This window comes from Microtus oregoni, unplaced genomic scaffold, assembly GCF_018167655.1.
Source record: "Microtus oregoni isolate MIOR12 unplaced genomic scaffold, Mior012 000000F_ref0000247, whole genome shotgun sequence".
Lineage (NCBI taxonomy): Eukaryota > Metazoa > Chordata > Mammalia > Rodentia > Cricetidae > Microtus > Microtus oregoni.
The window spans coordinates 67,821,538-67,844,116 of record NW_024543059.1 but is presented as its reverse complement, the minus strand read 5'-3'; the positions used below and the strand labels follow the sequence as shown (position 1 = coordinate 67,844,116).

At 45.7% G+C, this 22,579-nt stretch overlaps 2 protein-coding genes across 4 annotated transcripts in view; both read left to right on the top strand.

Annotated features, from left to right (window-relative positions):
• Nucleotides 1-245: 245 nt before the first annotated feature.
• Nucleotides 246-2,454, top strand: LOC121447357 (histone H2A.Z). Its single transcript, XM_041650546.1, has 5 exons — nt 246-402; nt 815-892; nt 1,177-1,290; nt 1,640-1,769; nt 2,008-2,454. Exons 1-5 carry the CDS (start codon nt 400-402, stop codon nt 2,067-2,069), a joined length of 387 nt encoding a protein of 128 aa, XP_041506480.1. The 5' UTR covers nt 246-399; the 3' UTR covers nt 2,070-2,454.
• A 742-nt stretch (nt 2,455-3,196) lies between these two features.
• Nucleotides 3,197-22,579, top strand: part of Dnajb14 (DnaJ heat shock protein family (Hsp40) member B14) — a 44,275-nt gene continuing 24,892 nt past the window's right edge. Inside the window, exons 1-3 of one of the 3 annotated variants that reach the window (XM_041633654.1) lie at nt 3,532-3,620; nt 12,639-12,668; nt 15,708-15,879. In XM_041633654.1, the coding sequence (XP_041489588.1) occupies nt 15,725-15,879 (155 nt within the window). In that variant the 5' untranslated portion in view covers nt 3,532-3,620; nt 12,639-12,668; nt 15,708-15,724. Of the gene's footprint in view, nt 3,621-12,638; nt 12,669-15,707; nt 15,880-22,579 lie in introns of all 3 variants that reach the window. The other 2 variants (XM_041633598.1, XM_041633735.1) reach the window with 2 other exon arrangements.

Genomic DNA, 22,579 nt, shown 5'->3' with positions numbered 1-22,579 from the left:
TGGCGGGTGGCGGTGGCGCAGCACTCTGTTTCTGCCCTCCCGCCGCGGCGCCCTTCTTCTCCCCGGTCCCGTCCCGCCGCCTCCCCCACTCTTCCCCCGCTACCCCGCACGCGCCAATCAGCGCTCGAGCTCGCGAGCGCCCGCCCCCCACCCCGCTGCGCCCTCTCCCATTGGCTGGAACCTCAAGGACGCGTCCCGAAGGCGGGCGGCAACCATTGGTGGGCCGAGCCAGCCGAGTTCCCGGATGAGGGAACATTCTGCGGTATAAAGGGCGCGAGGAAGGCGGGAGACGGCGCAGTTTGAATCGCGGTCCGACGGAGGAGTGGGCGCCGGGATCTCGCTGCGCGTCCGCCTGGCCTCGACTCTCTCTCGTTTGTCCGATCTTCAGCACGGTCCGAGATGGTAACGTGAGAGTGGACGCCGGGCGGCCACGAGCCGCGGGCTTCGGGCGGGGCCGCCGTCCCCGGGGCTTGGGGCGAGGCGGCGGCGAGTGGGGAGCGTGCGGAGACGGGGTCGGGACGAGCGGAGGGAGGTGTTTTGTGAGCCCGGAGCTCCGGGCGGGAGGCGACGGTTGGGTGGCGCGCGCGGCGCCGCTGGGAGCCGGCGCGGGGGCGCGCAGCCGCTGCCGCGGGGGCGCGCGGCGGGGGTCGGCGGGGGAGAGGGTGGGGGCGAGCGGCGGCCCGGTGACCCCGGCGGGCGGCTGCGAGCGCGCGCTGGCCCCCGGGACGCTCCGCCGTGGGGGAGGGGCGCGCCGCCTTGGTAATTCTATCCTCTCCCGTCCCTCCCGGGCTCGCGGGCGTCGGCGGCGCCGCAGGCTGGCGGTAAGGCTGGAAAAGACTCCGGAAAGGCCAAGACAAAGGCGGTTTCCCGCTCGCAGCGAGCCGGCTTGCAGGTAGGTAGCCGCTGCCGCAGCCGCTGTCGGGGTGACCCGGCCTTTATCTCTGCACCCCCTTGTTTGTTTGTCGGCGCCTTGCATGGGTGTTCCATCTTTGCGTGGGTGATGTGTCGCGACTTGGCCTGCAGAGACTGAATATTGGGGCGTTTGGGGGGAGGCGTCTATCTCGCGTGTTACTGCCTGGGCGCGATGGTGCACCACCGTCCTTGGCTTTGGCGCGCACATCATCTTTACGTCTTTGATCTTTGTGCATTTTTTGTTTGTGTGCATAAAAAACCAAGTTCCCTGTGGGCCGTATTCATCGACACCTGAAATCTAGGACAACCAGCCACGGACGTGTGGGCGCGACCGCCGCTGTGTACAGCGCAGCCATCCTGGAGTACCTCACCGCAGAGGTAAACGGGAGTGTATGCCTGTGAGCTGGAAAAGGTTTGGGGGGCGGGGGAAAGTGGCGAGAGGGAAGAAGGAAAGTGATGCAAGAAAACTCCCAGGCCTTGAGCGCGGCGCGGAGGCTGAGCTAGCACTAGAGGGAGCTAGTGTTCAGCCAAGGATCCTGCTGAGCCGGAGTTTGCTGCTCTTGCAAAAGCAATTGCGTGCCCCTTCAATTCTTTGCATAATTTGCATAATTTTGTCATTCAGGTAGTGGGGAGGGGATGACCACAGTTGGTAGATTAAAGACGCCGCCAGCTTCATGGATCTCGACTGAAGAGAAGTTGGGAGATTGATCATAATTTTGCCTTTTAGGTACTAGAATTGGCAGGAAATGCATCAAAAGATTTAAAGGTAAAGCGCATTACCCCACGTCACTTGCAGCTCGCTATTCGTGGAGATGAAGAATTGGACTCTCTGATCAAGGCTACAATTGCTGGTGGTGGTATGTTATCACTGAAACTCCTTGCATCTCCATTAAGAAAATTAAACTTTCATTGCTTCTAGAAGGAGGATATTTAAGTTATATCTCGAAAAATCATGCTTTAGTTTACATCACTCAGTTTTTCTCTGTTTGGACCTCATGATTTTTAAAGACCTATCAGTTTGTAGTTACCTGCTTTGATTTTTTTGTGTTTTAAGAATGTTTCCACAAACAGAATTAACCCTTGTCGCTCTCCTAGGTGTCATCCCGCACATCCACAAATCTCTGATCGGGAAGAAGGGACAACAGAAGACCGTTTAAGGATGCCTGGATTCCTTACTATCTCAGGACTCTTGTTCTTAACAGCTGTCCAGTGTCGGTGATTCCAGTGGACTGATCTCTGTGAAAAACACAATTTTGCCTTTTGTAATTCTATTTGAGCAAGTTGGAGGCTTAGTTAGCCTTCCAAACCAACCAAATTTCTGCATTCGAGTCTTAACCATATTTAAGTGTTACTGTGGCTTCAAAGAAGCTATCGATTCTGAAGTAGTGGGTTTTGATTGAGTTGACTGTTTTTAAAAAACTGTTTGGATTTTAATTGTGATGCAGAAGTTATAGTAACAAACATTTGGTTTTGTACAGACATTATTTCCACTCTGGTGGATAAGCTCAATAAAGGTCATATCCCAAACTAGTTTTAAACCTGCTTACTGAACGTGTCTCCTAGGTCTCATTCTTTGCTCACTAAACAGTCCATCTGCAGAGCAACAAGTCGTAGCCAGTTTTGTCATATAACGAGCTGTTAGGACTTGCATGAGGAGCCATGCTGTATTTGTCCTGTGGACAGCAGTTACAGTAACGTGGGACAGGACAGCTGGACTGAACAACGAGATAGCTCTGCGGGATGAGCTTGAGATGTGGAAGATAATCATGTTTTCAGTGACCAGACACTGCTGCCGAGTGTGGAATGCTCCTCATGGGTTGGGGGTGCGCTAATTTCATAGACTAGGGTAACAGGATGACAACATGTTCCTTAGCTTGAGACCCTTCCCTATCCGAGACAGTGCTTGCATGTTACTTCGTGAGCAAAACCAACATGGGAGCAGGAGGTGCCAAACAGCCTTTGTAGGTGAAAGAACCACTTCCTGCTACAGTTACAGCTGATTCTAAGTGACCAAAAGAGCTGCATTGTACCTGCGGCGGCGCAGCAGGAGAGATGTGGGTCAGAAGTGCCACTGGAAAGGGGGTGCTGGGGTGGCCGCCTAAGTCGCGCCTGTGGGACCCGTACCGCAATGCTCCCCGTACCAGGCCTGAGGCCTCTCCAGACCTATAGGCCCAGGGGCGGGGCCTCGGGTCCTTGGGAATCGAACTGAAAGTGCGGGTCCCCTGTCCCCGCCCCGAGGGCGCGGGAGGCGGGCTCCGGGGCCGCGCCTGGGGTTAGAGGCCGGTCTCCCCTCCTTCGCCCGGGCTACCCGCTCTGGCCGGCTACGGCCGCCGGGACCCGGAGTGCGGCAGGCCCGGGAGGGACGCGGCTGGCGCCGCTGTGGCAGCGAGGGGCGGGGAGGCGGCCGTGAGGAGGCGGAGCTGCGAGGCCGCCCGTCGCCGGGCCGCCGCCGCCTCGGTGCCCGCTCCTCCCCGCGCCGTGCCGCGCCGCGCCCCGCCCGCCCGGCCGCCTCGCCTCCTCCGCGGCGGGCCCCCCTCGCAGCTGCGCGGCCGCCGACACCGAGGAGGCGCGAGCCATGGAGGGCAACCGCGACGAGGCGGAGAAATGCGTGCAGATCGCTCGCGAGGCCCTGAGCGCCGGCAACCGCGACAAGGCCCAGCGCTTCCTGCAGAAGGCCGAGAAGCTGTACCCGCTGCCGGCCGCGCGCGGTGAGCCCCGGCCCCCGCCGTGACCCCGGCCCCCGCGCCCTCCGCCCCGCGGGCCGCGGCAGCTCCAGCCCTCGGGGGACACCGGCGGGGCGCAGTGGGGTGCTGGGTGACGGGTCCCCTCCCCCGACCTGCCTAGGCCCCTGTGAAGTGACAGGAGCGGGACTCCAGTGGTTTATCGGGCTTCACCATCCCTGGGCTCTGTATGTAGCCGTTCCTTAAGTATCTTTGAATACCTTAGATGACACTGCTTTTCCCGGGGAGAGGGAGAGAGCCCTTTACAAGACAGCTCCACTTTTGACAGGGATGGTGAAGTTATTAATGATTTCTACTGTCTGATTTGATATGACACCGTAAGTACCCGCAAGTTCGGTAAATCGCTGAAGAGTAGGGTTTGGACTTACCCACTTTAATTCTCCTTATTCATTGTCTAACTCTCTAGGCTTCGAGGTAATACAGTCCACACAACACTCCCAAAGCGCTCAGAGTTGTGCCTAGAATTTTATAGGACCCTCATTTATTCCTCCAAACAGTCCCATGTAGAGGTATGGGATTATTTGACCGGGTTAACCCATGTCTAGAGACTCTGACAAATGAATAAACGAATGAATGAATGAATGAAAATACCTTGCTCAAGGTCGTACAGAAAGTGGCAAAGTCAGAAGAGTAGCCGAGTTTTATCTCCAAAAGGTCTTTATTTAACTGCTACTGTTTGCCTCTCCAATGGGGAGATATTTTACTGTGGTCTCAAGTATTTCCAGGTTAAGAGAATTAAGAGGAAACTTAATAAACAAGGCCTCTGTTTGACTTTACTGTTTTCTTCATTCTTTCTGCATTGTTGAAGCCTTTTGTTTTTGTGCTTTTTGCTTTATCTTTTTGTTGCGTTGGTTTAGGACAGGAAAAGAGTGAAGGAAAAGTTCATTTTAATTGTAGAGAGTGCAACATAAGATTTGTTATTCTAATCCTTCTTAGGTGTACAGTTTAGTGGTGTTAAGTATTTCCACCTGGTGCGCCATAGGCTCTGTGCTTTATCTTACACCCTCGATACCGTACCAGTTAAATAGCGCCCCGTTACGCTCCAGCTCTCAGCCCTCATTTTGATGTCACTCTTTATAGATTAGACTAATTGGGTACCTGATCTAAGAATACTCTGTATGCCTGCCTTATTTCACTTAATAATTTCATATTTCATCTGTATTGCAGTATTTGACAGATCTCTTTCTTTTTTTCTTTTTTCTTTTTCTGGATTTTTGAGACAGGATTTCTCTGTCACAAGATCTCACAGAGATCCACCTGCCTCTGCCCCCCCCAGTTACTGGGATTAAAGACGTGCGCCACCACCGCCAGGAAAGATTTCCTTTTAAAAAAAAACGCTAAAGAACATTTTATTATTTACATACACACGTGCATTGGTGTGAGTGTGCACATGCACATTCAAACATCACATTTTCTTTTTGGGGAGATCTTATTGTGTGTTGGGGGTGGAGTGTGTATTTGTGTGTGAGCCATGATGTGTGCATGAGATCCGGTGACACCTTGTAGAGGAAAGGGTTTCTCCACACATGTGGGGACAGCACGGGTCTGAGCCCTCTCATTGGCCACCACAGGTTATTTGTTCACCTGTCAGTGAGCCTTGGGTTCCTTCCTGTCCTGTGCTATGAGTGATGCTCCTACCAGCACGAGTTTCTACAGACATGCTTTCCCTTCTGCGTATATACCCAGAAGTGGGGTTATTGGGTCATGGAGTAGTTCTAATTTTGGTTTTTGAGGAACCACCACATTGTTTTCGAGAGCAGTTGCACCATTTTGTGCGACATACATGGGGGGTTCCAGTTTCCTAGTGTCTGATTCAACACAACACTCCCAGTTTGTGTTTGTTTGTTTGTTTTGATAGTGACTATTCTAGTGACTGTAGCCTGATGATAGCTCACTGAGGTTTTGATTGCATTTTCCCTGATGATTAATGATGTTGGACAATTTTCATGTGTTTATTTGGCCTTTTGTATATTCTTTGAAGATTTATATATTCTCTTAAGTTGCTTGCCCAGTTAAAAAATCAAACTGTTTTTTATTGATGTTGCTGTGGGACTCTATAAATTTGGGGCATTAACTCCTTGACGTCTCCAGCTTGCAGCTCTTCCCTGTCCTTCCGTAGGTCATCTTCCCACCGTGTCAGCTGTGTCACCGGGAGCTTGAGCTTTGTGTCATCAGTCTCATTTGTCAGCCTTCGCTATGCTGTCTGGGCTTCCGGTGCCATATCCGAGAACTCATTGACAGAAATTACTCGCATCCCTTCTGCTATGTAGATAGATTGCAGCTAGCTGTCATCTGGTGCTGGAGGAGCAGTTCTAACAGTAAAGAAGCAGAAACTCTAGGCCAGGTCACCTGCTTTGTAGGCCTGGTTCTTCACCACCCAGCTCCCTTACTCAAGGTAGACAGACTCTTGTGCTTGGCCTTTCGTGTGTGCAGCAGGGACAGTGTACGGATCCCATGGTACTCCGAGGACAAGAACGGGCTGCGAAAAAGCATCAAATACATTTTGACTATCCTCTCTGTTTCACAAGTGAAACCATCTCAGCATCCTTAAAGCTAGTCCAGATTTACAGCGGGTCATGCTTCTATCATGTAAACAGCTAGGATGGATCTCCTAACGGACACTGTAAAAGTACAGCGTCGTTATTGCTCTGAAAGCCATGGGTATAGGAACAATGGAGAAATGGAGAAGAGAAAGTCAGGTAGAAAGATATCAACAAGGATGCTGGGTAATTATCAAATAAAGTGGTAGGGTGTAGTTGTGGAGTAGTCTAAAAACAGTTCAAAGGCAGACTTCTTCTGCTGTCTCTATAACCAGGGGCAAGATATTTAGCTATTCTAAGCTTTAATTATATGCAAAATTAGGATGTCATCACACAGTTGATGTGACCCAAAATAAAGCAGTGTGACTGTTCTGTGAAAAACTGTCTTTTAGATATTCCTAGGAGATGTTTATGGGAGTTAAATAAGACCTCAAGTGAGAGAAACATCTGGAATGTTCTTGAAGGACCCTGAAAAAGGTTCTGTATGGGGGAAATTGGAGCTTTTGGGCGATGACTACAAACAACTCAGGAAGTTGACTGGATCAGCTTGTACTATGGCAAAAGAAAATATTGTGTTTTTCTTTCCATTATTCTTATGATGAGTAGGCAGCCACAAGATTAAATTCTAGTTATGCTCCAGGGTTTTTGTCCTCTTAGGATTTCTTATCGAGTAAGAAGGTAATCTCATAAAACACGTTAATAAACTGGCAAGTGTTTTCCTTGTTGAAAAGTTTGATATTGAGATGGAAGAAGGACGCTATCGCTTTCCACGTCTTAGTTGAGACCATTCTTCAGACTTCATTCAGATGCTCACCTCGGAGTCAGTCGAAGTGGGTTAGCATTGGGTAGAAGGAAAGATACAGCGCCACCACTCTGAGGCTTTGTTCGCATTGTTTGTGTCGTTTTAATCTATTTTTATTTTGTGTGTGTGAGTGTTTTGCCTGAATAGGCCCACGGAGATCAGAAGAGGTCATCAGATCCCCTAGGCCTGGATTTAAGGATGGTTTGTGAGCCGTTATGTGGGTGCTGAAACCAAACCCAGGTCCTTTAGCAAAGCAACAAGTGCAACGAACCACTGAGTCATCCATCCTTCTGGCTCCACACATTGGTGTTTCAAGTTTTAGATTTTCAGATAGTTTGAAGTGTAGATTTTTTTTCTTTTTTATTTATTCTCTTTCTTCTTTTCCTTCCTTCCTTTTTCCCCCCTTGGTTTTTTGAGACAGTAGGATTGACTCTGACTCCCAAGTACTGGGATTATATGTGCACTGCTACCTCCCGACTCTTTTTTTTTCCTTTTAATGAGATAGATCTCGCTATGTATCTTCAGCTGGCCTAGTTCTCACTATGTAGACCTTGCACTCAGAGACACACCTGCTGCTGCCTCCCTGTGCACAACCTTGTCTGGCTAGTATAGGTTTTGTTGTTGTTTGAGAAGAGCATTTTTATTCTTTTCAAGAACGTGGTAGCAGTTTGACTCAAATGATGGCATACAACCACAGAGAAGCCCATTCAGCATCCGCTGTAATGAGTGAACAGATACGTTTAAGTGCGTGGATAGTCTGTACATGCTACCTGCTTAATAACAGTTACAGTAATCCTTTAGTTTATTTCAGCCATGGGAGAGGTGATGCATATTTCTCTGCTTTTTTTTTGTCTTGTTAATTTGTATTTAATACAAAACTGAAAAGTGTTCCTCCTCTTGTCTCACCTAAACTGGTAAGGTTTTAAGCATCATGTATATCCTTATCATTATACATCCTATTTTCTTTAAGAGCATCCCATTCTTTTCCTAATTGGCTTAATTAAAATTCAGTGATGAGAACATTTAAAACAATTATTTCTGTACCATCCAGTGAAGTGTTAGGAAATGACTTCCGAATTTCCACTGATAGTGAGACTGTTTCAGATGTTGGCGCTGAGGAAAGAGAGTTGAGTTTGGGTCTGAACTTTGCCTTAGATAGAAATCTTCACTTCTGAGCCGCAGTTTTCTCATCTAAACAGTGAGAGTTTATTCAACAGATAGTTATTGACCACACACTTCTCTGTGCATGCAGAGTTTTGTTTCATTTTGATTTTACATGTTTGGATTTTTTTTCCTGCGTGTATGTCTGTGCACTGTGTGTGTGCTTGGTGCTCTCAGAGGTGGGAGGAGGGTATTGAATCCCCTTGGACTGCAGTTACAGACACTTGCAAGCTGAGCCATCTCCCTAGCCCCAGACAGTGTTTTAGGTACTAGGGAGTAAGTAGATAATGTGGCAGAAATCTTCTTCCATGGCATTTCCATCCTAGAGGAGAACGGAGTGACAGATGGAAATAAGGATGATGGTGTGATTTTTATAGTTACGTGCTCCTTTTTCTTTTTCTTGAGGTAGGATCTAACCGCCAACTCCATAGGTAGCTAAGGATAACCTTTAACTTCTGATCCTCCTGCCTCCGCTTTGCCACTGCTGGGATTATATATGTGTGCACCACACCTGGTTTGTGTGGTGCTGGGGTCAATTTAGAGCTTCATGCATGCTAGGCAAGCACTCTCCAAGTAAGCTGTGTTCCCAGCCCACTGTCCCTTTGAGAGCCTCATTTGTCTTTATAAAATGATTTGCTTACTTAGTTTTGTGAAGTCGCCCATGTGTGGGAGTACATGTGTATGTGTGTGTAGGGCTGAAGAGGTCGTCTGCAGTGACAGATGGCTGTGAGCTACCATTTAGGTCCTAGGACTCAAACTCAGGTTTCTGGGAGAGCAGCCAGTGCTCGTAACTGTTTGCCATCTTTCCAGCCCCAAATAAAACTTTTATAGTTACATGTGGTTACATGTAATGTGTTCTATGTTGATACACCCACAGATAAAGCATGTCCAAAATTAAATTAACTGTAAATTTCTTTTTAAGGAATGTAGATCTCTACAAATGAGAATTGACAAAACAGGCTGCATTTCCCCTGTGAAAATGATGATTACGACTTATATTTATTGCTATAAAAGGATGTCAACAGTAAAACAAAGTTTATTATTTACTATTTAGTTACTTACTTACTTGAGATAGGGTTTCAGTATATAGCCTTGTCTATCCTTGGAACTCACTACTGACCTTGAACTCAGAGATCCTTCTGTCTCTGCCTCTGGAGTGCTGGGATTAAAGGAGTGCGCCACCACCGCCTGGCTAACCCTATGTTTTATAATCTTGGTTTCTTTTAGTGGAAAATGGTGTTTCAGCATCACAGTACAAGTACTGGGGACACTGAGACTATTAAGTTGTTCATTGTTTGGGACGCTATTCAAATCACAAGGTTGTGAAATGCAGCGTGTGTGTGTGTGTGTGTGTGTGTGTGTGTGTGTGTGTGTGTTCATCTGTCTGTATGCTTTGGTTTTGGTTTTTTGAGACAGGGTTTCAGTAACTATGGAGCCAGTCCTGGAACTCACTCTGTAGACCAGGCTGGCCTCAAACTCACAGAGATCCGCCTTCCTCTGCCTCTGAGTGCTGGGGTTAAAGGCGTTCATCACCGCTGCCTGGTGTTTGTTTGTTGAGACTGGTCTGGAGATCTGCCTACCTCTGTCTCCTGAGTCTCCTGAGTGTTGGTATTAAAGGTTTGTGCCACTGTGCCTTGCTAGTTTGTTGTCCTTTTTGTTGTTGTTTTTTGTTTGTTTTTTTCTGAGGCAGGGTTTCTCTGTGTAACAGTCCTGGCTGTCCTGGAACTCACACTGTAGACCAGGCTGATCTCAAATTCACAGAGATCTGCCTGCCTCTGCCTCCCAAGTGCTGGGAATAAAGACGTGCACCACCACCACCAGGCCTGTGTTGTCTTTTTAAAGGTAGTCAGCCTATGAGTATATATTGTTCCTTCCAATCAAGGTAAGCATTCAGTCTTTGCTTAAACAGTTTTTAGCCTGTGTTTCTGGCTTCCTTAGATACGTCCTGGTTCTTAAACCCATGATGTCATATTTGGAGAGCTGCACCTGAGATTATGCAGGTACACTCACTCTGTGTTCTCACAATGGTGAAACTGCCTTAGAACACGGCAGGACCTGTCCCTGTGATTAAGTGATGCTGACTATAAAGTAACGCAAGGCTATCCTGAATAATAATGAACCCCCCAAACATTAGGATTTAAGTTTTTATTCAAGTTTTTTGTTTCCTAGTGGGTCACAGGGTGAGTTTGTAGAACTATGTTCCCTAACTTCTAGAATGCCGAAGACAGTTTACTGTGACTTTACTGTTAAAGTTTGGTGGCTGTATTGTTACTCTACATGTTGCTGGGATAATATACCCAACAAAAGCAATTTAAGGAAGGGGGCTTATTTTGTCTGAAGTCAAGCCCACTGTAGTAGGGAATCCTGGCAGCGGGAACTGGAGGTTGCTCAGTTACATGTATTGGGGAGCATAGAGAGATGGATGGATGCTGGCGCTCAGCTTGCTTTTCCCTTGTCATGGAGTGCAAGACCTGAGCCCATGGCATAGAACCGTGCTGCCCAAATGTAGAGGGGCTTTGCCTACCCCAGTTAAGCTCATCTGGAGAATCCCTCACAGACATGTTGGGAGACTTGTCTGCCAGTCATTTTGGAGCCTGTCAAGTGGACCATCAGGGTTAACATGTCAGTGGGTAGTCATTAGCTCATGCTTCATTTTCTGGGGTATGCAAGGAGGATACTCCAGGGTCTTGTGCAAGTGCCAGTGATGGAAAAAGTCCGAGGACAGTCTAACTTTTCTTTCATATAAATCATTTGGTTGATTGATTGATTGATTTGTTTGTTTTGTTTTTGTTGGATACCCAGCTAACTTTACTTGCGTGTATCTTGGGTGTCATTTATCTTAGGATGTCTGGTATTTTATTATGTCATGTAGATGTTTTGTTTATATGCCAGGAGCCATCTAATTACTGTTTTATTTCTCGTTATATTTTTCTTCGCGATGTCTATTTCCATGTGCTAACTTTTCTTCATCTTCACTATCCACTACTTTCCTTCAAAATTTTTATTTTTCAATTTTGAAGTTTTCAACCTTTGTATGTCTTATTCCTCTATATGATACTATCTGTTGTTTTAAGTAACTTCGTTTTCTCCATGTTGGCCTTTTTTAAATGATAGGGTAGCATAGCCCAGGCTGGCCTTAAACCTGAGCTGTTCTTGCTGCAGCTCCCCAAGCACTGGTGTTACCCTCACGCTCAGCTTAGCTGACTTAGTCATGGTCTCACTATTAGCCTGGGCTGGCCCAGAACTCACTGTGTAGACCAGGCTGGCTGAGCAAGTGGTAGTTTTCCTGACTCTGGTTCTGCTGTCTGAGTGCCAGCGCTACAGGCCTGACTCACCATGCCCAGCCAACCCTGTGTTTTTGAATGGATATTTTTACCCTTTGATTTCATATTCTTTTAGTGTGTGTGTGTGTGTATTGCACGCATGTGTGTGCATGTATGTGTGCTTGTGCATGCCAACTTTAAAGAGTTGGCTGTTTCCTTCCACCTTCCTGTGAGTTCTGGGATTTGAACTCAGGTGGTCAGGTGGGTTTGGCAGCATCTTCATCTGCTAAGCCATCCTCACTCTTTGCCTGTTTCCTCACCTGGGATCTGCTAAGTAGTGATTTCCGAGTTGCGGTTCTGACTGCTCCTGTAGAGCAGCCTCCTTCACCCGCTGGCTTGTCAAGGCTTTCTGGTGCACACGATTACTTTCGAAGGCACACGCAGTGACTTTTTCTCATACCAATCCTTTGCATCATTTGAGCACTAGCATTTTCTTTTAGTATGTATTTATTTTACTAATTGCTTACATTACTTCCTTATGTAGTGTTTGTTTATTTAGCCTTTCCAACTATACAGAGATCCTTCTGTCTTTGTCTGGTGTTTAAAGTATGTCACCTAGTTAGGGAAGGCATCTCTCATCCTGTCCTCCCCATGTCCCTTTTCATTTGCTATTTAGTTGTGCCTTCCTCTTTCAATGTGGGTCCTGATCACCGCAGTTTCATTGTAAGTGTGGACCAGGCTCTCCTGCTCTTATAAGTGGGTGAAACCCATCCTGTCAGGTATCTCCTCGGCTTTACCTACAATGCCCGTTGGTTATTTGGTTTCTCTTTTTCTGGTCTGTGAGCTTGGCAAATGCCCATGTACTGTTTTGTGCTTCTCACATAGACACTTAATATCCACACATACCTTTTTAGCAGTTGATGGTTTGTTCCTGTCATCATATATTAGGGGATTCTGTGCATGAGGTTGTGATTTTGGTACTTAATTCTCTTTGACTTTATTCAAGATTTAGAGATTTAAATTTTAAGTTCCTGACCTGGTATGGTGGTACACTACTGTAATCCCAGTACCAAGGAGCAGAGGCAGGAGGATTTGGGTTTCAGATCTATTTCATCTGCATTAGTTTTTTTTTTTTAAGTTTTGCTAATTAATTACATGTCATGGATCACTACTTGCTGCATAGACTATTCTGATTCCACTATGGTTATATTAAATACAGGCTGAACTCCAGCTGGAAGGAAGCTATATGGTAGGTCTTTTATTTTTCTTGTTAATAACTATTTGATTACTATATCACCTCCAATTAAATTGTCATAAAATACAGTTTCTTTCTTTGGTGACCTCTTATCTGTTAGCCATGGTAAAAGAATTATATAAGTAATAGATGTGTTTTTGCAAATTTGACAACAGCAGTTGGAGTTTTTAATATATAACTAAAATTATATATGTATAGTAGCTTTCTGGATATAATGTGCATACTAAATAATTGACTCATTGAAAGTACAGACTTAGTGGGTTTGTAGTGGATTCACAGAATTGTGCAACTTGTGCCATACTTTTGGAACACTTCCAAACCTTGGAAATAAAATGGCTTATTGGATGCCTTGTGTCATTTCAGATTCCTCTGACCCACTAACCCCTGCCCTTGGCAGAAACCAATTTGCTTTCTAAGTGTGTGTTTACCTGCTCTGTTTGTTTTCTCTCCTTCCCTTTCTCCTCCCTCTGTATCCCCAGCCTTCCCAGGCTCCTGCCCAACTCCAGTGTCCTGGAGATTCAGTTCAAGGCTCTCTAGGCCAGCTCTGCCTATGGCCCACATCTCCAGGCCTTGTGCTTTTCATATCCATGGAACCATGTAGTATGTGGTCTTTTGTGCCTGGCCTCACTGGCTTAGCAGAATGTGTTCTCTGTCATCTATGTGATAGGCATGTTAATATTTAGTGTCATTTTATTTCCAAATAGTATTTCACTGCCTGGATGGGTCATTTTGTGATAAATATCTGTCTCTTTTTATCATTGTGCATGATGATTTTTCTTTTTGCTTTGCAGCCTACTTGTGATTTAAGATACTTTTTCTCTTCCTTTTTCCTTCCTTCCTCCCTCTTTCCCTCCCCTCTCCTCCTTTTGAATCAAGGTCTCACTTTGTAGCCCTGGCTGGCCCAGAATTTGCTATGTAGATCAGACTGACCTCGAACTCACAGAGATGCTCCTGCCTCTACGTCTGGAGTGCTGGGATTAAAGGTGTGGACCACCATTTCCAGCCTTAAGTTATATTTTTATAATTGATTTGTTCTTTAAAGGTGAGCATGCTGCTCCTAGATTGTAGTTCATACATATGACACTGGTTTTTTTGAGATTGGAAGAAGTAATTTTATCATCTAGATATAAGGCTTCCAGTTTTCATTCTTTTGTGCTTACAGAAAGAGAGAGGGGAGGAGAGAGAGAGAGAGAGAGAGAGAGAGAGAGAGAGAGAGCTAGCACTGAGATGTATCTGAGTGGGTAGAGAGCTTGCCTACTACTATGCAGAAGCCTCAATCCCTAGCACACTTGGTGGCATGCTGGCACACACGTGTGAAGCCAACACTGGGTGGCTGAGGCAGGAGGATCAGAAGTTCAAAATCAGCCTTTGCTGCTAGTTCTAGGCCAGCCTAGGCTACTTGAGTCTTTGTCTTAAACAACAAACAAGCAAACCAAAGCATCAGTTGGATTTAACATCTCCTAGTTCAAGCTGAATAGATTTGAAGTTATCCTTAGTTAAGTTGTTGGTTATTGGACTGAGGTTTGTTGAAACTACTATCCTGGTGAATTTTCCTATTCTTTTGTCCTTTTGCTAAGTTTAATTACTTACTGTTTAATTTTAGTTTTTATGGAAAATTTCATACTTTACACACACACACACAATAGTAAGATTAATCATATTGCACCATTTATCTTTAACCACTGGGAATGTATTGACCGACCTCACCTCGTCATTCCTTCTACCCTGCCATTAGCCTCTGTTTCTCAGATTATTGAAAGTAAACCCCAGATGTTATTGCTGTTCTGTCTTTTGGTATACATTTATCCACAGCGTGATAGATCACTGTTCATGCTTGCAACTCTGCTCACCAGGACACAGTTGCCTTGTGTCTGAAATGTGAACAGTGCAGTTTCTTTCTTTAGTGCATGTTCTCTCAAAGATGTGTGCAGGTTCCAGAAGGTGGTGGGTCCTCTGGAATTGGAGTAGGTGACTGTGAGCCACCTGACATGGGAGCTGGCAGCTGAACATGGACCCCTGCAGGAGCAGTGAGCACTCCTAACAGCCACGCTGCCCCTCCAGCCTCTTTAAATGTTTCCATTTTGTGCATTTGAAAGAAACTTACCGCTCAGCTCAAGTTGACAATTGGTTTTTCTACCTTAAAGATCGTATTTTAAAAAAGAAAGAAGATTGTATTCCAATGTCCTTTGTTCCCGTTGTTGCTGCTAAAAAGTAAACAGAAATCCAATTTCTACTTCTTTTTTTGTTGTTGCTTGTTGTCTCCCACTGTCCCCCCAGGGTTTCTCTGTGTATCCCTCCCTGGCTGTCCTGTCCTGGGACTCACTCTGTAGACCAGGCTGGCCTTGGATTCAGAGATCTGCCTTCCTTTTATTATTATTTTTTAAATAGTCTCATTAATTACTTTGAAATGATATCTTTTGGGGATTTCTTTAGTTTTACTGTGTGATAAGCATGTCATGACCATTAGATGATAGTGATTTCTAGTTGCTGACGTCACATGTCTTTGAACTCTCCCGAGTGACAGTTAATGTTCTGTGGACAGTTATGCACTATGACAATCACTGATGTTTACTATTTGTTTGGTTTTGCTTTTGAGAGGGGGTTGCACTGTGTAGCTCTGACTGGCCTGGAGTTCACAGATCTGCCTACTTCTATGCCCAAAGTGTTGGATTAAAGGTGTGTGCCACCACACCCAGCAGCAGGAGGTCTGTTATTTAAAGAGACATTGTAGAGCCTGAATTGGTGGTTTGTGCCTGTAATCTAGGAAACTCAGGCAGAATTGAGAGTTCAAAGCCAGTATGGGCCACATGAGTCTAGGTCAGTCCAAATGAATAGCAAATAGCAAGATCCTATCTAAATAAAGGGGCAAACAAAACAGTGCCACCCTCACCCCACAGCCCTAAAGGAGGAAGAGGAAGCCATGTTAAATATTTTTGGAAGACATTGCAATTTGTCTGCTTTCTTTCCTTGTGGAGTTGCTTATCTGTGTCCTGATGTAAGTGGGTACAGTTCCCTTTGTCTGTCTTCCCACAGCATTATTGGAAATAATTATGAAAAATGGAAGCACTGCTGGAAACAGCACACATTGCCGAAAACCTCCAGGGGGTGGGGACCAGAGCAAGCCTACCTGCACAAAGGACGGCACCCCGAGTAGTGGCGAAGGAGGAAAAGTCTACACCAAAGACCAAGTAGATGGAGTTCTCAGGTAATGAGATGATATCATCTCCTTGATCGTTGATTCTGATCGAACTTAACTGATGTCATAATGCCAGAGAAAGGTACAGTTGCATAGAAAGGAAACAAAGGTGTTCCCGGGGCATCCGGTGCTTCAGAGTCTTGGTGGGGTCAGCCTTTAAAAAGCTCTGTGGAAGATTCCATTCTTCTAAATCGACAATACGACCCAAGTGTAAAGTAATGACTTGAGCATTGATTCTGTGCATTGTTTGGCTGGTAGGAGGGGGAAGATGAATTGCTGTCTTGTCATATACAGTTGGAAATGGGAGCGTTTCATAGGAGGAAAATTGAGAGTCAGGGCAGCAATGCTTTAACACTTCCTGCCTTAGCACCCTCTTTTTCCAATCTAGTTTGGCAAGGCTGCCTTTGTATACAGACACCACAGTACCCTGTCTGGGTGTCCCCTCTGGGTCTCTTATACTCTCCTGTATGCAGCAGAGTGGGGTGGAGCTGAACAGCGAGAAACTTGGTTTTAGAAATACTGTGTTGTCCAAAGCCACAGAGAAACCCTGTCTCGAAAAACCAAAAAAAAAAAAAAAAAAAAGAAATACTGTGTTACTAATTTTATAAATAAGAAAGGGTTTTCTTGAAAAAAGGCTAAGCTAAGAGGTATGAAATACTTCAGAATAGATTGTTTTGTTTCCTATTGAAAGTTTTTGGCGACTGTATTTATTTATTTATTTATTTTGGCTGTCTGGAGCTCGCTGTATACCAGCCTGGCCTCAAATACCCAGAGATCTGCCTGCTCTGCCTCCCAAGTGCTGGGATTAAAGGTGTGCGCCACTCCTGCCCGGCTCCTGTGGAAGCTAAGGAAAGTGTTCTGATGTTGCTCTTCTGGGCAGCTGGTGCTGGCAGGTGATGGACTCTGGAGATGACAATCGGGAGGGTGGATCCCATGGCATTGTGACCTGATGTGAGGAAGCACAGGAGAGCAGCAGAGTGGTCCACGTCTCCTGTCCTTTAGACGCTTCCTTTCCTCATCCAGCGTAACTTCTATAACATATACTCTCAGACTCAGATTTTATCAGTGATGAAAGCCGCTTGTCCACTCGGGAGGCAGAGGCAGGCAGATCTCTGTGAGTTCGAGACCAGCCTAGTCTACAAGAGCTAGTTCCAGGACAGGCTCCAAAACCACAGAGAAACCCTGTCTCGAAAAAACCAAAAAAAAAAAAAAAAAAAAAAAAAAGAGAGAGAGAGAGAAAAAAAAAAAAGAAAGCCGCTTGTCACGATGTCCTGAGTCAAATATTGAAATATTTCTATCGTATTTTTCCCCTCTATATGTGCATACTAAAGCTCTGTTGAATCATTGTATCTGAAATCACAATGGAGAAAACATTTTCCCTAGTCAGGGTGCAGCCGTGAAAGAGGACATGACTGGTGTGAGCAGTAGCGAGCATTTCAAAGGCTGCCAACCACTTCCACAAGGCCACACCTTGTCAGAGTTGACTGAATAAGTGAGTGAGAGATTGCTCCTGGCTTTTTCTGGGGACAAGCAATAAGAAAGCAGTACACTTGAAACTGTATCCTAAAACAGGTTGTGTTTTCCTGTAGGCATTACATTACACTGGGAGAGCATGCCCCGGGAATCCTGTTTCTCTCCTTTTGGATTTATTTATTTTTATTTTATATGGATGAGTGTTTTACATGTATGTATACATGTACATGACATGCATGCCTGGTGCCTGTAGAGGCCAGAAAAGAGCATCTGATCCCCAGGAACTGGAGTTACAGAAGGTTGTGGGTGCTTGGAACTGAACCTGGGTCCTCTGGAGAAGTAGCAAATGCTCTTAACCACTAAGACATCTCTTCAGCTAATCCATGAATTTTTCTAATTACAAATTGAATTGTATTGTTTGTGATTTTTGTGACCCTTCCCCCAAAATAGAATCACTTACTTGCTTGGATGTGTCACCAACCAACAAAACTTCAGCTGCACATTTTAGAAAATGATGTTCTTCCAGATGTGGTGTTATTGCTTTTTCTAAGTCTATAGTTCCTCTCCCTTACCGGGAGGGAGAGCACACATGTGAGGAACTTCAGTGAATAAGGGAAGTAGATTTGTTTCAGCACCGGTGTGAGTGTGCTTCTGTGCATGCCTACGTGTATGTGTGCTTGTTTTCGTTTTCCCCAAGGTGAGGGGATGTGCTTCTGGGACATCATGAGAATGAAGAATGAACGAGCATTAATGGCAGAGCAGACATGCTATCAGAGTTGGGCAGGTGGAGACTCGCGGGAACGCCTGTCATCTTCTGTTATGTGAGACTGGGAACTTGTGGAGGCTAGTAAAAGCGTGGGCTTCTTTACAGGTGGAATTCAGTGAGTGCAGAGTTAGCCTTGACTGAGGGTCCAGCTATATTTACCATCATGTTCCTTTTGGATAGATGAATTTCTTTAGAAGCATCACCTCCAGCATTACAGATTGATTCTCCAAACCAATAACTCTACTGTATCTTTTAAATTCTATATAATATAAACTATGTCTATCTAATATAAATTGTATATATAAAAAATCCCTTCTGGGACTAACTATGAAGCATTCTTCTAAGTGAAATCCCTAAGTTATTTGGAGTGTTTCCATCAGCCCCTTGTATGGAAGCTGCCTAGTTGTGTAGTGTGTATGTTTGCAACAGGTTTCACGCGTGGCTCTGGCGAGGCGGCAGGTGAGAGGCCAGAGCTGCACCATGCCATTTTGTGTTTTGTTTTATTTATACACAAGGGATTTTCCTCAGGAAGGCACTCTGTCTTGATAGAGAAGATGCTTATGTGAACAAGTTGCTCAGTAACAGTTTGGCTCAATGGGGAGAAGCCGCGCAACCATGCCACTCCCGTTGCGTAAGTGCAAGGCTACAGTAAGACTGAAGAAACTTGTGTAACTCCGCGAGCAAGCAGTCAGTGCCACGAGACTGTCTGTCTCTGAGCTGAAACAGGCTTTAAAAAATTGAGGAAAATGAATTTTATTTGAAGTTTCTAACACATCATTGTAAAGCCATTTTGTATTAAACAGTCTAGCAGGCAGTTATCGTCAGTGTCCATGACTGTTCCTATACAGATCCTTCTCATTGGAATTACAGAGACCGGACCTTCAGATTTGATTTAAGCTTCAATGCCCTTTGTCTTCCTCTACCCTTTTTGTTTGTTTTTAGACCAGCTCTTTCTGCGTAGCCCTGACTGATCTTGAGCTCATGTTCCTTCTGCTTCAGCTCCCCAGCACAGTGCTGGGGCTGTAGGTGCGAGACCGCAGTGCCTGGTCTTGTTAAATTTCAGTTCTTTAAGTTAGAGGAAGATAAATTACAGTTGTTAGACATATCAGAAGGATGATGCCTTAACTCAGAAGTGTTTCCCTAAACACCAATTAAATCTAAAGCCTATGTATTCATTTGAGACAAAGTCTCACATAGCTCAGGATGGTCTAGCACTCTCTCCAGCTGAAGATGACCTTGATTTTATGATCTGCCTCTACCTCCTGAATACTGGGGTCATAGGTGTTTGCCACCACACCCAGTATGGAGACTGGACTTAGGGCTTCATGCACGTCAGGCACCTACCGTACCAACTGTATCCCCAGTCACTGGGATCTATCGAAATGAACATCTGTAACACATTTAAAAAGAGAGAGGAAGTTGAAAAATGATTTTTTTGCTTCTGCCATTATATTTCCAGTCCAGCAAAAGAAGGTATAAACAGTGGAGCAGACAGGTCCTGCGGGCCTCTGTTATACAATATTTGCTTCCCAAGTTGTTGAGAAGCAGATTGACTTGGATTATGTTTCTGGCCCAGGGTTAGGAAGTGGATGGTGTGTATCTACTTGTGGTCTTCTTGCTGGCAGAGTTCTAAGACAGCACAGGGAGAAGGCATCTGTGTATGAATGAACTGTGTCCTCTGAGATTTCTTTTTGAAGGTTTGTTTTATTGTTAAGGATGCAGAAAGTTTGGATCTTTCAGAAAAGAACAAATCAAACACACAGCAAACACTTATTTTAACTAGCAGCATGACAGGACCTAGACTCACCCTGGAGACAGCTGCTTCTGGGCACATCTGGGAGGGATTTTCTAGGGTAGGTTAACTGGGGTGGGCAGATCCTCTCTGGATGGGCAGTGCCCTTCCATGGGCCAGACTGCTTACAAAGGAGAAGGTTGAGCTTAGCAAGCACTCATTGCCCTGTGTGCTTTAGTGTGCGCCACATCTTCCCTGCTGTGGCTGACTTCCCCACCAGTACGGGTCAGAATAAACCCGATGCTTTCTAAGTTGTCATAGTCAGGCATTTGGTCACAATAACAGGAAAAATGACCCCCAGTTTGATGGAAAGGCTGTGATGTGAGAAAGTAGGGTCTCTTAGTCACTGTTCTGTTGCTGTGAAGAGACGCCATGACCACAACTCCTCTTATAAAAGAAAGCATTTAATTCGGGCTGACTTGGTTTCAGAGGTTTCGTCCATGGTCTTCACAGTGGGAAGCATGGCAGCGTACAGGAAGACATGGTGCTGGAGAAGGAGCTAAGAGTTCTACATCCCGCTCTAAAGGCAGCAGGAAAAGCAAGACACTGGGCCTGCCTTGAGCATCTGAAACCCAAAGCCCACCACTAGTGATACACTTCCTCCAACAAGGCCACACCCACTCCAACAAAGCCACACCTCCTAATCCCTGTTAAGTAGCACCATTCCCTAATGACCCAACATTAGTCCTCCCCATCAGTCATCAATCAAGAAAACGTCTGGTGGGGACTCAGTTGAGGTTCACCTTCTAAAATGACCCCAGATTGTGTCTGGTTGTCATAAAACTATCCAGGACAGTTGGCCCTTTGCCAGTTTAATGCACAAACACATCACTGTTCAGCTGTAACGTTTCTTATTGTCACCAAGATAGCATTACTGTCAATATCACAATATAAAGCCTATTACAAACTTTAAGTGTCTCAAAATCTTCAAACATTCAAACCTTAAAAATTCAGTCTCTAAAATATCCAAAATCAGCCAGGCATAGTGGCAAATGTCTTTAATCTTAGTACTCAGGTGGCAGAGGCAGGCAGATCTCTGTAAGTTTGAGGCCAGCCTGGTCTACACTGAGAGACCCTGTCTCAAGAAATAAAATATTCAAAGTCTCTCTAAAACACCAAAGTGTCCATAAAAGCTTAAATTCTTGGAGCACAGGACTGAAATCTCAAGGTCCAAATCAGGAGCAGAAGGAGAGAGAGCACGAGCAAGGAACTCAGGACCGCGAGGGGTGCACCCCCACACTGAGACAATGGGGATGTTCTACTGGGAACTCACCAAGACCGGCTGGCCTGGGTCTGGAAAAGCATGGGATAAAACCGGACTCTCTGAACATAGCGGACAATGAGGACTACTGAGAACTCAAGAACAATGGCAATGGGTTTCTGATCCTACTGCACGCACTGGCTTTGTGGGAGCCTAGGCAGTTTGGATGCTCAACTTACTAGACCTGGATGGAGGTGGGGGTTCCTTGGACTTCCCACAGGACAGGGAACCCTGATTGCTTTTCGGGCTGGGGGGGGGACTTAATTAGGGGAGGGGGAGGGAAATGGGAGGTGGTGGCAGAGAAGAGACAGAAATCTTTAATAAATAAATAAATTTTAAAAAAAAGCTCAAATTCTGTCAACCTTGGGCTCCTGTAAAATAAAAAAAATAAGTTCAATACTTTCCTTACTCCACGAGGAAAGAATCAGGGCACAGTCAAAATCAGATCGGGGGGGGGGGACCGAAGTCTCCTCCCACACTGTGAAGTTCAGTATCGGGCTTCTGGGGCTTACAATCCTGTAGGCTCCATTGAGCTTGCCACTGCACATGGCGGGAGTCTCCTAGACTGAGACCAGCTCTGCGCCACAGTGGCTGCTGTCCTTGGTCCAACAGCGCTGTAATTTCTGTCGTTGTACCCTTCTCCTGTCTCCTCTCCATGGACACAGTGCCTCGTGGATGTTTCCATTATAAAGGGAGTTAAGATGGCTGTTGAGGTACCAAGCACTGTGATGATAAAACCCGCCTCAGCTCTTTGTGAATTGATGTGTGAGGTTTTTCCCTTTTTTCCCACATCTTTTCCCAGTTTTGCCCCTAGTTACCAGTGCTCCCAGTTAGTTTACGGGCTGTCATGCTCTCAAGACAGAATATGGAACACAATAAAGTTACAAAATATTGTACAAAGAAATGCACATCTGCTAAAATATGAGCCCAGCGTTTCGTCCATGCATGCTGTGTGCTCCCTGGCACCGGGCTCCGCTGCCAGCCCTTACACCCACCTGCCTTGGCTCTTGGGATGTCAGGTAGTTTGGTTGTAGGATGTTGTCATTCTAGAGTTCTCAGTGTTCTCTAATCCCTTCAGTATTTCTCTGTTATTCCTGATATATTTTCAACACTCCTAACTTCAGTATGTAAACCTTGGAAAGAACTGAAGAACAAACTGTATTAGATGATCGCTGGGAATGGACTGTTGGAAATTGGATGTAACAAGTATTCTTTAATCCCCATTACTACTTTTGAATGTTTTATTAACACAGGATCCCTGTGTTTTTCAGAGTAACTCAGGTAAATTCTCAGTAGCCATGGTGTGAAGCTAGCTTGTGCTGGCTTCGGCTGGGAGAGCACTGTGGTTCCTGTGTGGATAGTCGCCCTGCTCATATCCCCCTAGGTCTGCACTGTGCACTAATGCTCTCTCCATGTT

Coding starts and splice junctions, on each gene's coding strand:
- LOC121447357 (XM_041650546.1), top strand. Junction 893..1,176: donor CGCAGCGAGCCGGCTTGCAG/GTAGGTAGCCGC, acceptor TAAAAAACCAAG/TTCCCTGTGGGCCGTATTCA. Junction 1,770..2,007: donor GGCTACAATTGCTGGTGGTG/GTATGTTATCAC, acceptor TCGCTCTCCTAG/GTGTCATCCCGCACATCCAC.